Source organism: Hirundo rustica, chromosome 5 (genome assembly GCF_015227805.2).
Source record: "Hirundo rustica isolate bHirRus1 chromosome 5, bHirRus1.pri.v3, whole genome shotgun sequence".
In the NCBI taxonomy this organism is placed as follows: Eukaryota; Metazoa; Chordata; class Aves; order Passeriformes; family Hirundinidae; genus Hirundo; species Hirundo rustica.
This window is the reverse complement of record NC_053454.1, coordinates 10,361,811-10,376,614: the sequence shown is the minus strand read 5'-3', so window position 1 is coordinate 10,376,614 and position 14,804 is coordinate 10,361,811. Positions and strand designations below refer to the sequence as shown.

At 39.7% G+C, this 14,804-nt stretch overlaps 1 protein-coding gene across 3 annotated transcripts in view; it reads right to left on the bottom strand.

Annotated features, from left to right (window-relative positions):
- Window positions 1-14,804, bottom strand: part of AFAP1 (actin filament associated protein 1) — a 113,756-nt gene that overhangs the window by 63,040 nt on the left and 35,912 nt on the right. For 2 of the 3 annotated variants that reach the window (XM_040064857.1, XM_040064858.2), the window contains exon 2: window positions 1,335-1,463. In XM_040064857.1, coding sequence (XP_039920791.1) covers window positions 1,335-1,461 — 127 coding nt within the window. In that variant the 5' untranslated portion in view covers window positions 1,462-1,463. Of the gene's footprint in view, window positions 1-1,334; window positions 1,464-4,303; window positions 4,445-14,804 lie in introns of all 3 variants that reach the window. The other variant, XM_058420688.1, reaches the window with a different exon arrangement.

Below are 14,804 nucleotides of genomic sequence, written 5' to 3'. Positions count from 1 at the left end.
AGGATTTTTCATTCAGGAACATCATCCACAATCCCAAAAGAGAGAATGTGACAACCTTTCCCCATGTTTTCAAAGTTGGCAACAGAATGACACCTGACTTCTAAAAAAGTCAAACTTTTTTCTTAATAAATCTAGCTGTAAAGATTGCAAGAAGAACATGTAGTGTCAGCTCAGCATTGCTGAAGTTATTTTGAACCCCAGTAAAATACAGCTGTTTCTAAACATATCAAATTCCAGGTTCACACCTACAGATTTTTGGGGAGTCTGATGTATTTTGATGAGCTTTTGGAGCATGAAGACTCCTTCCACAATATGAGATACTGGAATCTGCTTTGTTCTCTCAGGATGAAGTTGAAATAGTGGTGGGTTTTTAAGAATGTCAAAATGGAAAAGAGGACAATCATTACTTTAAAGATCTCCTTGGATCTGCATCCCATGGCAAAAACGATTTCTTTAATAAATGGGGGCAACGCTGCATCAAACAAGACCACATTTTTTTAGCCCCAGAGAGGAAAGAAATCATGAGAAATACAGCTGCTCACAATGTGGCATTTTTCTTCAACAAACTCTGGTATTTTTCTAAAATCGAAAGTGGGGGTTTACACTGGCAGTAGTTGTGTCAAATGTAGTGGAGAGACAGGTCTTAGAGACCAGATGTCGCTGCATGTAGGAATATGTGGTAAAAAATATAAGGGTACTGTTAGAAAAAATAGTGAGGAATGTTCTTCACTAGTGGAAAGGTTCCCGTACACAGTAAATCACTTATGTTGCACTCAGTTCCATAATCTTGATAGAGACAAGCAATTGTGCAATAAAAATGGTTTTAGATAGGAAGAAAACAAGAAAGTAAGTTTAATTGCAAAATGCAATCCAAACATTCTGACAACCATTTCCTATCTCTGGCTTGGCACTCCTGTATCAGTTATGCACCAGGCTCCACCTCAGTATCCAGCCTTTTGATGGATTTGGGTGATTTGACACAGATGAAACAGTGCTGTGGCCAGCACTCCCTGACATCAAAACTCACAAACAGCATTACGGGCACAAACTAAATGAAGTAGCCACTCCACGGGCAGAAGTGAAAACATACTAGCTAGGAAATAATTCTGTGGATGGGTACATCCGTGTGCACCCAACGTACTTCTCAGTGTGCCTTTTGCTGTATTTTACTGCTGGACACAAAGGAAAGCATTCAGGAAAGTTACACTTTGGCTTCACCCTGCCTTTCTGTCTTGCTTCAATTTAGGGCTTGTCTTCAGCTCTTAAAGTTATTTCACTGAGCACAGACTTATTCTGTGCATTCTGCAAGCAAGAAAACACACCCCAGCACTGACCTTTTGATGACTGTATCCTCAGGAGAATGTTAGTTATTACTGCCTTCTTCTCCCTGACAGTGGAAGTTAGATATTCATGGTCCAGAAGTTCAAGAAACAGGCGCAGCTCAACTATTAACTCTTCCATGGCTGAAAGACAAAAAAATAGAATTACTTTTTCTGAAAAGTCCGATAGGAAAAAAAGGGTAAGACTTAATTCTCATTTGCCCACATTCATAGTTATTTTCTAGTATTAAAAAATGTATCTTCCTCCCTGAAGAAAAGAGACTTTAACATTATTAAACATTAATAGAACCAACAGAATAATCCATTAGGAGCACTGCTGGCATTTATAACATTTTTTTCCAAACTGAAAAACCTATCTTTTCACATGCCACAGGATGAAGCCAGTACTAGACAAGTTATGTGCAGGAATGATGGCCCCTGCCACTCTGGTTCCCCTCTTTTCTACCACTGTCATTCTGGTTCCCCTTACATTAACAAACAATAAAAATTTCTACCTGCAGAACAAGTTAAAAGCTTGGTAAAGTTTCTAGATACCACTGGTATTTTAATTAATCTTTCCTTCATCTTTTTTCTTCTGTTTGCTGTGGTAAGAAAGAGCAGGGGTTTTTTGGTTTTTGTTGGGGTTTTTTGTTTGTTTGTTTGTGTTTTGGGGGGTTGTTTGTTTGTTTGTTTGTTTGGTGGTCTTTGGTTTTTTTTTTCCCCCAATGCTTTTTCTTTTTTATGATCTCCAAAGCCAAGCTCCCAATCTCTCACAATTTTCTTATCCCTCCCCAGATTCCACGTGATGCATTTCACGTTTCATCCTATTCCATTATTCCAGATCTCAAAGCTTTCCAACTTGCTCTGGAAAAACTCACATTCCTTCTCTCTATTCCCAGTGCGTCTCAATTTTTTTATCAACAAGCTTCATAAGCACAGTTCTCCTTTTCTCCTTTCAAGTTATCCCTAAAGTCCTGCATCTTCCTAAGAACTGCAGTAGCTCAGACCATACAAACACCTTTGTTACAGCCTGATCATATGATATCTCTTCAGAACATCTATGAGGAAACCTGTGCTATATTGAACCACATTTTCATGCTTCAGTTGTCTCATAATTCTGAGATTCTCTCATCCCTTCGCTTAAGGGGATGTACTATTTATAGTTTTGTACCCTCATTCCAAAATGCTTCCACTTAATTTTTTCTCTACTTAATCACATTTGTTTTTATTGTCTTTTCAAGACTGGGCAACTGCTGCTAAGCCTCTTCAGACCTCTAAAAGGTACATTCTTTGCTGCTTACTCCCTTACCAGCTCTTCCCTACTCCTAAAACATTTCTGATACCGTTGTTTACCCAAGTGAGCCCAGAATCCTTTCCTCCATTTCTGAGAATGTGTCTGGATGTTTAAACAACCCTTGTTGGAGATTCATTTGCTTTATCCTACATTTGACATCAGCAGAGTGCAGGGAAGCCTGCAGATGTCAGCTACACTCCTGCAAGACACTCTTGGCCTTTGCTTCTCTCCAAGAAAAGCAGATTTTCCCATGCATTTGGAGACTGTACCTATGCTCTGACTGCTCTGGGAAAGCCAGCAAACTATTAGTAGCAAGTGCAGAAGATGTGCCAGGCAACAATACCAGGGCATGAAAACATCTTAACAAAGAAATTCCTGAAGAAGTATGCTTGGGCAACTATTTACATAGAAACATTTAGGCTGTAAAAGCTTTTAAGATCATCAAGTCCAACCACTGCACTGGCAAGTGCAGCACTGTACCATGTCCCTAAGCACCACATCCATGTGTTTATCAAGGACAGTGACTTCACCACTTTCCTGGGCAGCCTGTTTCAATGTTTGACCATCTTTTCACAGAAAAAAAATATTCATAACTTCCAACCTAAACGTATCCTGGTGCAAATTGAGGGCATTTCCTCTTGTCCTGTCACCTGCTACTTGGGGGAAGACACTGACACGCACCTCCCTACAACCTCCTTTCAGGTAGTTGTAGACAATGTCCACCCTGAATCCCATTTTCTCCAGTCTAAACGATCTCAGCTCCCTTAGATACTGCCCCTTATGAATTGCGCTCGAGACCCTTAACCCTTAATTTTCTCAAAGACACTATTCATTTGTACATATAATTCCATCCTGCCCAAGTTTTTCTCAGTGATGGTATTTTCTTATTCAACTGAGCAGCAGCACTGCCATTACATAAACTGTCCACATTTTCAGGAACTGTTTCCCAAAGATTTTCACAATATATTGGCAGAAAGAGGGTATTTAAAATGACAGGAAAACTGTCTGCGTCACTTCACAATGTAGCTCACGGAAAACATCCCATGGCTACAATGACAATTTTTTTTGCCATCACATTTGTAGCTGTCTAAGCTCTCTAGAAGTCTGTCAGAAATCCAAAGTATTTCACAACAGCCCTATTACTTCCAGAGTTGTTCAAATTACGAAGCAACATATATACAGCATAGAACTTTCTGAAGCACAAAGGCGTAGGTTCAGATTTGCAAAGTGGTGTGTGATCATGAGACTCTAGGAGAAATAAAAAGGCCATACGACCCAAAAAAAACCAAAAAAAACCCCCAAACAAACAAACAAACAAAAAACCCAAGGGAAAAAAAAAAAAGCCACAACCAAAAAAACCCAACAAACCCAAATATCAGCTTTAATTTTTTCTCAAATTATACAGTTTAGAGATAAGATGTATATTGCATTCTGTGTCCTTTAAGTATGCTTTGAATATAAAATGCATTACTATTGTTTATTTTAATTACAGAATATATGAATATTTTAATAGTTACTTGATATAGTATATGCTTTCAAAAGCTTTCATTACCATACAATCTAGGCAATCATTGTGAAACCTAATCAGTATGCAGTACAAGAAATGTATATTTTTCATGTAGTTCTACAGACATATTTATTGTTAGTAATTGCAGTTCCTGTTAGTAATTGCATATATTACTGCACTAACATTTCTCTGCAGTGCCATGTTTCCTGACTTCTTTAAGGCAAGGGCCTGTAAATAAGCTAAAAGGGAGCTCTCCCTTCACCTCTTCACCAAAGAATACCGTATGCCACAGTCACCTCATTTCTTTGCTGAGAACCTTCACTTCTAGGAAGGGAAAAAAGGATGAAAGCATCAGATACGTTGGATATGCAAAGTGTACACAACTGTGTTAAGTTATTAAAAATTATCAGATCCTTGTTCTCAGGATCTTATAATCTAATATAAACAGATGGGTTACACAATGAGAAATGAAAACACGGCAAGAGGGAGTTACCAGGGAAGGAGACAGGGAAGCAGAACGACAAGAGATATGAAACCACTACTGGAGACTTCTGGGAGCTGGCAGCAGCCCAAATCTCTCCCGATTGTACCATGAACCTGTGGCTTTTGTCTGTGTCTTTGGAGGGAATCTGCATTGCAGTCCCTGGTGACCCCCTCCCATTGACCGACAATGAGCAGCCCACCAAAGGTACTGGAAGCAACTTAGGTGCCCCAGCCGAGGATTTAAAAAACAAAGCTTTGGGCAGGACGGATAAGAGGATGGGAAGATGAACCTGACACCAGTGAGGCAATACTTGAAAATATGCCAAAACACAGCCTTAGCAACACATTGACACTCACAATCACACTCACTCACATTCACACTCACATTCACACTCACTCACATTCACACTCACATTCACACTCACATTCACAGTCACACTCACATTCACACTCACATTCACACTCACATTCACACTCACATTCACAGTCACACTCACATTCACACTCACATTCACACTCACATTCACACTCATATTCACAGTCACACTCACATTCACATTCACACTCACATTCACACTCATATTCACAGTCACACACATTCACATTCACACTCACATTCACTCACACTCACATTCACACTCACACTCACATTCACACTCACATTCACATTCACACTCACATTCACACTCATATTCACAGTCACACTCACACTCACATTCACACTCACATTCACACTCATATTCACAGTCACACACACACATTCACACTCACATTCACACTCACACTCACATTCACACTCACATTCACACTCATATTCACATTCACACTCACATTCACACTCACATTTACACTCACACTCACACTCACAGTCACACTCACACAGTCACACTCACACTCACGTTCACACTCACACTTAACCACACACTCACATTCACATTCACACTCACACTCACACTCACACTCACATTCACACTCACATTCACATTCACACTCATATTCACATTCACACTCACACTCACATTTACACTCACACTCACACTCACGTTCACACTCACACTTAACCACACACTCACATTCACACTCACACTCACACTCACACTCACACTCACACTCACACTCACTGCATGTGCCCTGGGCCTGGTGTGCAGCACTGTGGTTCAAAGGTCGAGCAGTGCATCCCCAGGGAACACAGAGCATGGCAAGGGCTGTCCCTCCTGCCTCGGAAAGCTCACAGGTGTATGACACTGCAGCAGCCATAAATGCTAATTCACAATTTTACTGTGACAACAGAATGAAATTGTTAGCAGCTGTTAAAAAAATGCTAGACATGAACACTTAGACGTTTTTTCTAGCAGGACTGAATTAGGTATTTATTTTCTTTTGTGGGACTTAATAGCATCATAAATATCAAAGTGTGAAGGAAGAAATTTTTGAATTTCACTTCATATATGCACTGATGTCAAATATTCAAAAGAAAAGAAGGGAAACACTGTTCCCATCTAGCAAGAAACACCCCACATATCATAAAAGCATACTTTCCTCTGTTAGCACTCTTGCTGCTTAAGGAAAGAGCAGAAATACTGCCATGGAGTGTATTGAAATAAAGTATCAAATTTTTTTTTTTCAAGATGGCAACAAATAAACTTGTATGTTCAGGGGGAAGAAACAAGTTTCCCTGTTGTCAATCTTTGGCTGATCTTCTGGATTAAAAAAATCTTATTTTCTCCTTCCTAGAAATGTGATGATGGGCTCACACACACACACACACACACACACACATACACATATAAAAAAAGAAAAAAAAAAGTAACTAAAAAAAAATCTATGTATTTTCAGTTAGCAATCATTATTTTTTAATTGGAGACTCAAAAGGAGCAGGTGATGCAAGTCTCAAAGAAAAACATACTCCTCCAGTGAGAGATTACCCTTGGAAATCTGACATCACCACAAAGAAAGAATAATAATCAGAAGAAGTCTGTCAAAAAGGGGCCAATTTATTTGACAGTTTTGGCTATATTATCATTGCCAAAGGAATTACTGGAGAGTGGCAGGTGGTGAAAAGCAGGGTGGAGCCCAGGGATGTAATCACAACAGTAAGCTGATTTTAGTTTGACTGAGGAGCAAAATCACATTCCATATTAAATGATGAGAAGTCCATTCTATGCTCAATAGGAATTATAGGCCCCTAATGGGCTGCTGTAATTGCCATGCACAAATAAAAAAACAATGATAAACCCAAAAGGGTTTCCAAGACCAGCTCTCAAGAGTTTAAAGTTTTTCAAATGGCAGCACATAAAAACTATATACACAAGCCAGCAACAGAATACACCAAGGTAAAAATAATCAGAGGAAGGCAATTACATCACACTGCAGATTTTGTTCCAAACCAGAACTAAAACCAAATGGGACTAAAAATGCATGATGATGCAATTATTCCAAATCTATGTTTACGGGTACTAGCCTATAACCATTTTTTAAAAGAATATAGTTTTCACTTCCAGATGATTAGAAAAAAATCATGATTTCAAGGTTGCTTAAACCAGAAGAAATGACAAGAATGAGCCCATTAGAAAAATGGTCAGGTTGTTTTTGGTCAGTCCTAGCAATTACAGTATTTCTTTATCTTGCCACAGCACAAATGACCTGAAAGTGTTTTTCAGTTGACTAATACACACTAGTGAACTTTTAAAGAAAAAGAAATGCAAGTCCAGGAAGGAGGACAGGAAATATGTTTATTAATTATTGTCTTGTCCATACAGCACAAACCTCCCACACAGAATGACTTCACTTCCATGCTTGCATGCTTGTTATAAATACATTTATGAAAATTCATAAGTATACAAATCTATCACAGAAATATGAATTGAGCTTCAATTTTTTACAAGATCCTATTGATCTGTTCCTTGAACACTGCTGAATCAAATTTCTCTGTGCTTACATTTTCTGTTCTCTGTTTAGTTTGTCATTTGCCGAAGTTGAAGGCTAAAACAGAGACCCACTACAAGAAATCACCTAATCTGATTTTGTATACAATACAGGCCAGAGACTTTCACCTTGCTACCCCTCTGTTTGTGGAGAGATGTGTGTTTATGTGAAGTATAACTTCCAGGAAAGCAAAAATTCTATGTCAGCATTTTCAGTCCTAGTTGATCCCACTTGACTTCCCCAAACAAATTTGACTGGATTAATGGGTAATATTGAGGCCAATCTTCAACCTATATATATAAAAATTTCTTGAAACATAGAGACTCTCCCAGTCTTTCAAAAGAACCTCATTGGTATTTGGGTACACAAGTAACACTGTAGAAACCAGACATATGTTCTCATTTAAAATAAAAATCAGAATGTGAACTTCATGTTTATATACATTTCTCTTGAAACAGTGTCCTTATCCTTAGTTTTGGATGCTGTAATTTGAATATTTTATTAAAAATCTCATAACAGACTACTGCTGAGGAAACCAGGGCTGATTTTTATAAAGCTATAAATATCAGGGACACTACAATGGATGCAGAGCCACAGAGACAAAAGTCTTTATGAAGAAAAATACAAAATCACTCTGAGTCACTTCCATTCAATCCTATAACACAGTTCCAAATATCCTGTAACCAGCAATTAATTAAAAAACTCCTTTCGTGACTATTTTATCATTATCTAGGAAAAGATTTTTCACACAGTAGCACGCAAAATCTGAAAACAGGCAGTGAGAGCATATTTAGCAGTAGGAAAAGTTTTTAATTTTTTCAATATGCTACGAGAAACTAGTTGACATATTTGAAATTTGTACTGAAGTCCCCTCCCCCAAGAAATGAAAAGTCTAGCTGCTTGAGGAACACCCTGTGATGGGACAAGACTTCTCACTTGATGAGCTTTCTCTTGGTTGCACTCACCCATCTCTGCTGCTCTGAGAGCCAAAATGTACAAGGTGTGATGGATTCTACCTGATAAATACACTAGATCCTGCTTCAGAAAGTGAAGGTGATCAGCCTGGGGATACATGGCATTAAAGAGTGGCCCTGTGTTTAAAAAGCGGTGAAAGCGAAATAGTAAATGAAGCCCTGGAGATGAAGAACTAGTCAGGAGCAAGTATAACATATAGAAGGATCTCCATTAGAGTGTTTTAGCATAAAAATAATTACACCTCTCTAAAAACTGGCAAAAAACCACATATTGTTTAAAACTGGGCACTCCCCAATCCGTCACAAAAATTCTTTCCAGATAGCTTGGGGCAAGAAAGGCAAAAGGCATCGACTAAAAACTCCTCCTGTCTCATGCATATTTAGGATCAACCTCAATGGATGCCAAGGGATCACTTCAGCCACAATCCATATGATTCTCCTCTTTCTTTCACTTCAGCTCTCAAGGAATTGGCTTTTACAAAACCAGCTTTCCAAAAAAGCTATCAGAACTCCAAATGCTACTGTCACAGTACCTGGGTGATAAAACAAGAGGTGGGAAGGCATTAAGGAATGTTTGGACAAGAAACAAGCTGCCAAAAATCCTGCTTGTGAATCCTACAGCCATGCACTGAGTGACAGCAATGCTGGGGTGTAATCCATTAGCATAGGGTGGATGGATAAAGGGTTTATTTTTTTAAAGTGCACACCAGTGTTCAAGCAATGCCACAGACTTTGGAGACAAATGACTGCTTTTAAGCAAGTTCACAGACTCCTGGTGGGGGGGGGGGGAACAAAAAAACCCACCACAACACAACAAACCATAAAACAGAGAAAGAAAAATGGAAAAAAAAAAGGAGAAATAAAAAAGAGAAAAAAGAAATAAACAAAAGAAGAAAAATATAAGAAAAAAAAATAGTGTTAAAGGCATTTCTTTCTATTTGTGTACCAGTTATCTACATGAAACTCGTAATATGCTAACCAAAAAGAAAAAAAAAAAAAAAAATGCTGATAACTAACTAAATAAGCTTGCAGGACTTTATACAGTTGTTCAGGACTTTATCTAAAAGTATGTTTTCCATATGAGATTTCATTTGCTCCCAAAATAAATGTAACATACTTTGTAAAGCATATGAACATGGATTTCACCTTCACTGGATGCCCAGCAGGCAGAGAAAGTCTCACCCTCCTGCCTTCTGTGCTCTCTGGGCACTCAGGCTGAGTCTTGTTTTCGGACTCCCATTACCATTCTCCAGCAGGAAATTGACATTTCTAGCATTTAACCGAAAGTTAAATCCAGAAGTTAAATCCAAAAGTATCGGCTGATACGGTCCCATCAGGACAAGACATTCCAGGTCCTGTCTGCTCCTGCATTATCTCACCTCCTCCCTCTCTCCAAACCACAAAAGATAAAGCAGCCACTACAGAATTGATGAACAGGCTCTGATTCCATAAAAGAAAAGCAAAGTTCCCTCTGATGACGAAGGCAGAAAATCCGTGGCAGGAGGTGAAAGTCTGCGCCCGCCCCCAAATCCCAGGGGAGATGGGGCTCAGATAAGGCTGAGACACACAGAAACAAGTGACCTGTGGCTGTAAAAACAAAGCTGAGCACTGCAGCACCCCTTGGGAGCTCCTCACTCGGGCCCTCAGCTGAGCACAGATCCCTTTTAAGGGTAGAATTTCTTTCAAAGTTATGAACAATTACATATCCAGAAGAAATGTGAGACAGTAAATTAAGGACGTTAATGGAATGGAGAAACAGGATAGCAAAACAATGACAAAGAAATACAAATATGGCAATGGTAGGAATACATTATAATTTGCTATTTCTGTACTGAGCAATACAATTTTATTATCCACGTCAAATAGTAAACCTAAAAATCGTTCAAGTCCAGAGTCTGATCATGTCATCCATATGAGCAGTACAACTGAAGAGCAGTTTTCCCTTTTTGAACTGAAGCTCCAGACTTCCAGTGTGCTGAATTATAGCCAGAAATGAGATAATATTGCATTTTAGAAGAATAGATAAAGAAGACATCACATTCGTATGTGAAGATGGAAAAGAGCCCCTTTTTGTTCTGTCCTACAACACTTTTTCTATATGACAGTTCTCACTGCTGGGTTCATTATGCAATGAGTTAACTTTGCCATACATTGATTATTGTCTGATGCTTTCCCCAAGAAGAGAAGCATGTTCTGCTTTCTCTGTTAGGCTTTTGAAAATTTCTATCAATAGATGTACACATTGATACAGATGACACACATAATCCATAAAGGCATGAAATATATTCTCTATTGAAAAATGCAATATATCAACAGTGGATTCAGCTAGCCATGATAAAGTAGGAAAGCTGTAATTCTAAAATGGGGAATTTCAATTCCCTCTACCCCTCAGGTTAATTCTCTGAAATACACCAATGTCTCTGATTTTTCCTCCTTCTGATTCTCCTTCATGATTATTGTGAAGACAGGAAAATTAAATAAACTTTTAATTTTATAATTTCTGAAAATAAATAAAAAATACGTTGAAAAAATTATTTCAACTAGCCTGAGGCAAATTATTGCTTTCAGTTCCTTCACTCAGTCTGCCTCTGCAGCACGCCCAAGGAGACAGACCAAGATTCCCTGTGTAACCGTCCCATGCCAAGCATACAGAGTGCTGGAAGCCTGGATTCGATCCAGGTGCCTCTGGGCTTGGACAGGGGCTGCTGCAAAGGAAGGCAACAGCAAACACCCTGACCACAGCCAGCAAACACTCCTGATCAGCCAGGAGTGGGATCCACTCTTGCTAATGGAGCTCCACAGAGCAACCTTCAAGGCCCCTTCTTTGTCTCCATTTGGTGATAAGTGATCAAATGTTACGCTTTCTTTCTAAAAGAAGATAAAGTCAGAAAGTACATCTCAGAAAACGGTGAAAACCTAAGTCCCTGAAATTAAGTTATATTTTCTTATAAAAGGAGAATCAGAATTCAAACAAGTTCACTTTCATATATTTGGTAGAAAAGAAGAGGTGCTAAAGAATATATTAATAATAAGGTGGTCCAATAAGTGTATAGAAACTTTGCCATTTGAGCTATGGACTGTACTGGAATTCAAAATGCTATTTTGCCACAAAACTGCATTTTCCCACCTTTAAAAAGATACAGAAACCCCATCATTTAAATACTCTTGCATGGAGTGCTGGAAGTGAGGGTGAGAGTTTTAAATAATGGCAGCAGTACTCGTGAGAGGCTCACTGCCCTGGCAGGACATGGGCACTACTTTGATGGACCTGAAACTGGGCATGCTGAAGGGAGGAGCACGAATGCTCTGGTACAGTTTTCGTGACTGGATTTATTCTCCACAAATCTCATGTAAGAAACTGTCACCATGTCACCAACGTACCATTTGAAATACGCTAATGGAAAGCTGAATTATTTTCAATATCCATACTGAAATATTGATAGATGGTGATTTTCGTCTGCAGTACTGATCAGCCAGAAAACAAGACATATTCAGAAGACAAAAAAATAAATAAATAGTTCTCCTTGCAACAAAAAAGAAAAGAAAAAAGCCCACTCTTATTCAAAACTTTGGGTCTTTATCAGGCATACTTCACACAGTTTAACTAAAGACCAACTAATTCACTGCAACCTTGGACATGCAGCACATTCTTGCATTTTACAGAGATTTCATTTTAATTATGGCTGTGCTTTGAATTTATCATGAAACCAGAAAACATATGTTTAAGAAACGGTAATAAACTGCTGTCAACACCTTCCTCTCAGGCTGCTCCAGCCACCTTTCCTCCTCTATGCAATCAGCCGTGCACCTCTTTGGAATACAGACTGTGCTAGACAGACTTACCTACAAGATCCCAGGGAAAATTTACCTCCATGGCTTGCACTCCCCTTGCATCATTTACTGCTTTCTGGACATTATCTAGTTTTTTTACATCTGGTCACGATGCCCCATACTTTTGGAACAGCCTCCCTTTTCCCTGCCAAGTAGCCTCCCTCTCTCCCACGAAATCGCTCTTTCTTTCAGCATTCCCTTCAGCAATAATCCTCACCTTCCCCCCTGACCCACAACTGCACCATGTCTCGTCATGCAGCTGGTTTTTTTATCTACCTTTGGGTCAGACTCTGCAAATGTTTTCCCGTGGTAAAAAAACCTCCCAATCCTTCTGATCAGTTTCACCAACCAAAGCAGCAGGATGAGTTCAGAGAGAGAAAAAAAAAAAAAAAAGTGTTTTAGTTATCAACATCTAAAAGGCACGAACTTAATTCCTATGCAAAAGGAGCAAAGCAGAGAAACAGTCAGATGTCTGTTCCTCCTGCCAGCAGTGGGAGAATGCAGCTCTGAGGGTGGGAGACCAGGGCAGCTGCCAGAACATATCCTGGCACCAGCACGGGCACTGCCTGGCCAGCTGTGCCAGCTCCATCCTCCCCCTCACACCTGGCCCTTTCCAGCAGAGAGGTGGTATTTACAAAAAATAAAATTATTATTCCACATTCCAAGAATATTTCTAAGCTCTGAGGACATATGTCCAAAATGTTACCATTAGCAGTGGCTCTCACTCACTCTGAGTCTGGCAGCATTTCTTCAGGTCAAGGAGATAATTTATTGTTTGTAAAAAATGCTGCAATCGGACCAAACAGCACAAGCAACCCCAGCTCCTCCCTGTTACAACATCTAAAACCTTCCTATCAGGCCACAGGAGAGAAGAAAAGCGCTCTACATACATCCTCAGCATTTTCTCCATGACTGCCCACTTGTGTCAGCTGATGGATACCATAAAGAAAAAAAATGGACCATTGGGTTCAGAACAAAACCCTATATTCAAACTGCACAGCAAACACAAATTACCTCTGAGCACACTTCAGCAGTATCACTTGGGCAGAGAAGATACATTTTATAACTAAGGGGCTCGCTGTATTCATCCTCACCAAACTTCTGTCACAGCTGAGAGAATGCCCTGATCAAGCTTCACCAAGGGTTGGGTGTGCCATCAATGCAATGCCTTGTTTGTCTGGATGAGATCCTGGATGGGTTGTTTAGCCACATTTGCCAAAAGGTGTTCCCCAGTCTTTCCCATATTCCTGAGTAACAAAGAAGATACGCTGCCAAATGTCCTCCCACTGAGATCTCAAAGGCAGAACCCCAGCACTCTCCCCCAAGAAAAAAAAGCAGAACAGCAAGAATTAGAGTTTATAGCAAGTTTGCACATTTTCCTGAGTTTACGTGCTTTGTTTTTCACAGACTCATAACCTAACTAGGAAACCACGGACTGATGCATCTGTTGGTCTCGGTTATTATCAAAAATGTGCTGACTCTCCATACAAGTTATCCCATTGCATCATAGCACAAACAAGCGGTGTCAGGCCCGTGTCTGGCAGCTGAGCCCTGGGAGGGGCTGGGACTGACCAGCTGGGGCGGCCGAGCCCTGCCCGCTCTGCCCAGCGCCCGCTGCACGCAGATAAAAGCTGTCCACGGCAACATTTGCATCCTCGCCTCATCTCACCATCTGCCGCCGCTGCTGCTGCTCACTTGAAAATTAATACAGTGGCTGCTCCCACCAGAAGTTAATGCTACATCTGTGCTCCTTAGATCATTATTAGATGACACATGCAACCCCCTCTGCAGCCCAAATGGGGTGACAGTGGCCTCTAATCTGACAGCATCTGTCCTCCACCGAGAGAGATCAAATTGTAGACCCTGAAACAAATTGGACTGAATCTTCCTCCTAGTCTGTGCTCCTTTACTTTCCCCTTCTTCTTCCCCCACACACTTTCATCAGAGTTAAAGAGTAAATTAATAAAGTGTACATCTCTTTCAAAGAACATAAGCAAAAGTACAGAAAACTCAGGACTGGTCTTGCCTGTATAAATTACATCTCCCAGTCCAACTTCTAGGGGGCTGTTCACAGCTGTTAAGGAAACAAGTGAAATTGCATTTTATCATCTTGATCATTTATTCCAAATCATTTCTTATTTGCACCTGATTTGCACTGTGTGAAGAAAAGCAAAATGTGAGAAGAATCAAGCATATATATTGAGGTTACAATTCTCAGACAAATCTTAGTTCTGTGGCCTTTAATCCAGAGAAAATCTCAGAGAGACATTCCCTATACATAAATTGCAACATACTGATTTTAGAGGAGGACTAATTTCATAGGCTTCAGGGGCAATAATCTGAGACAAAAATCTGTTTTCTTCCATGGAAGACACACTAGAAACTTATTATAGGAACATCATCAAATTGAGCATTTTTAAAAGCGTCCTAGTAAAATGTATTTTACCCTACATGCATTTTTCTTCATTCAA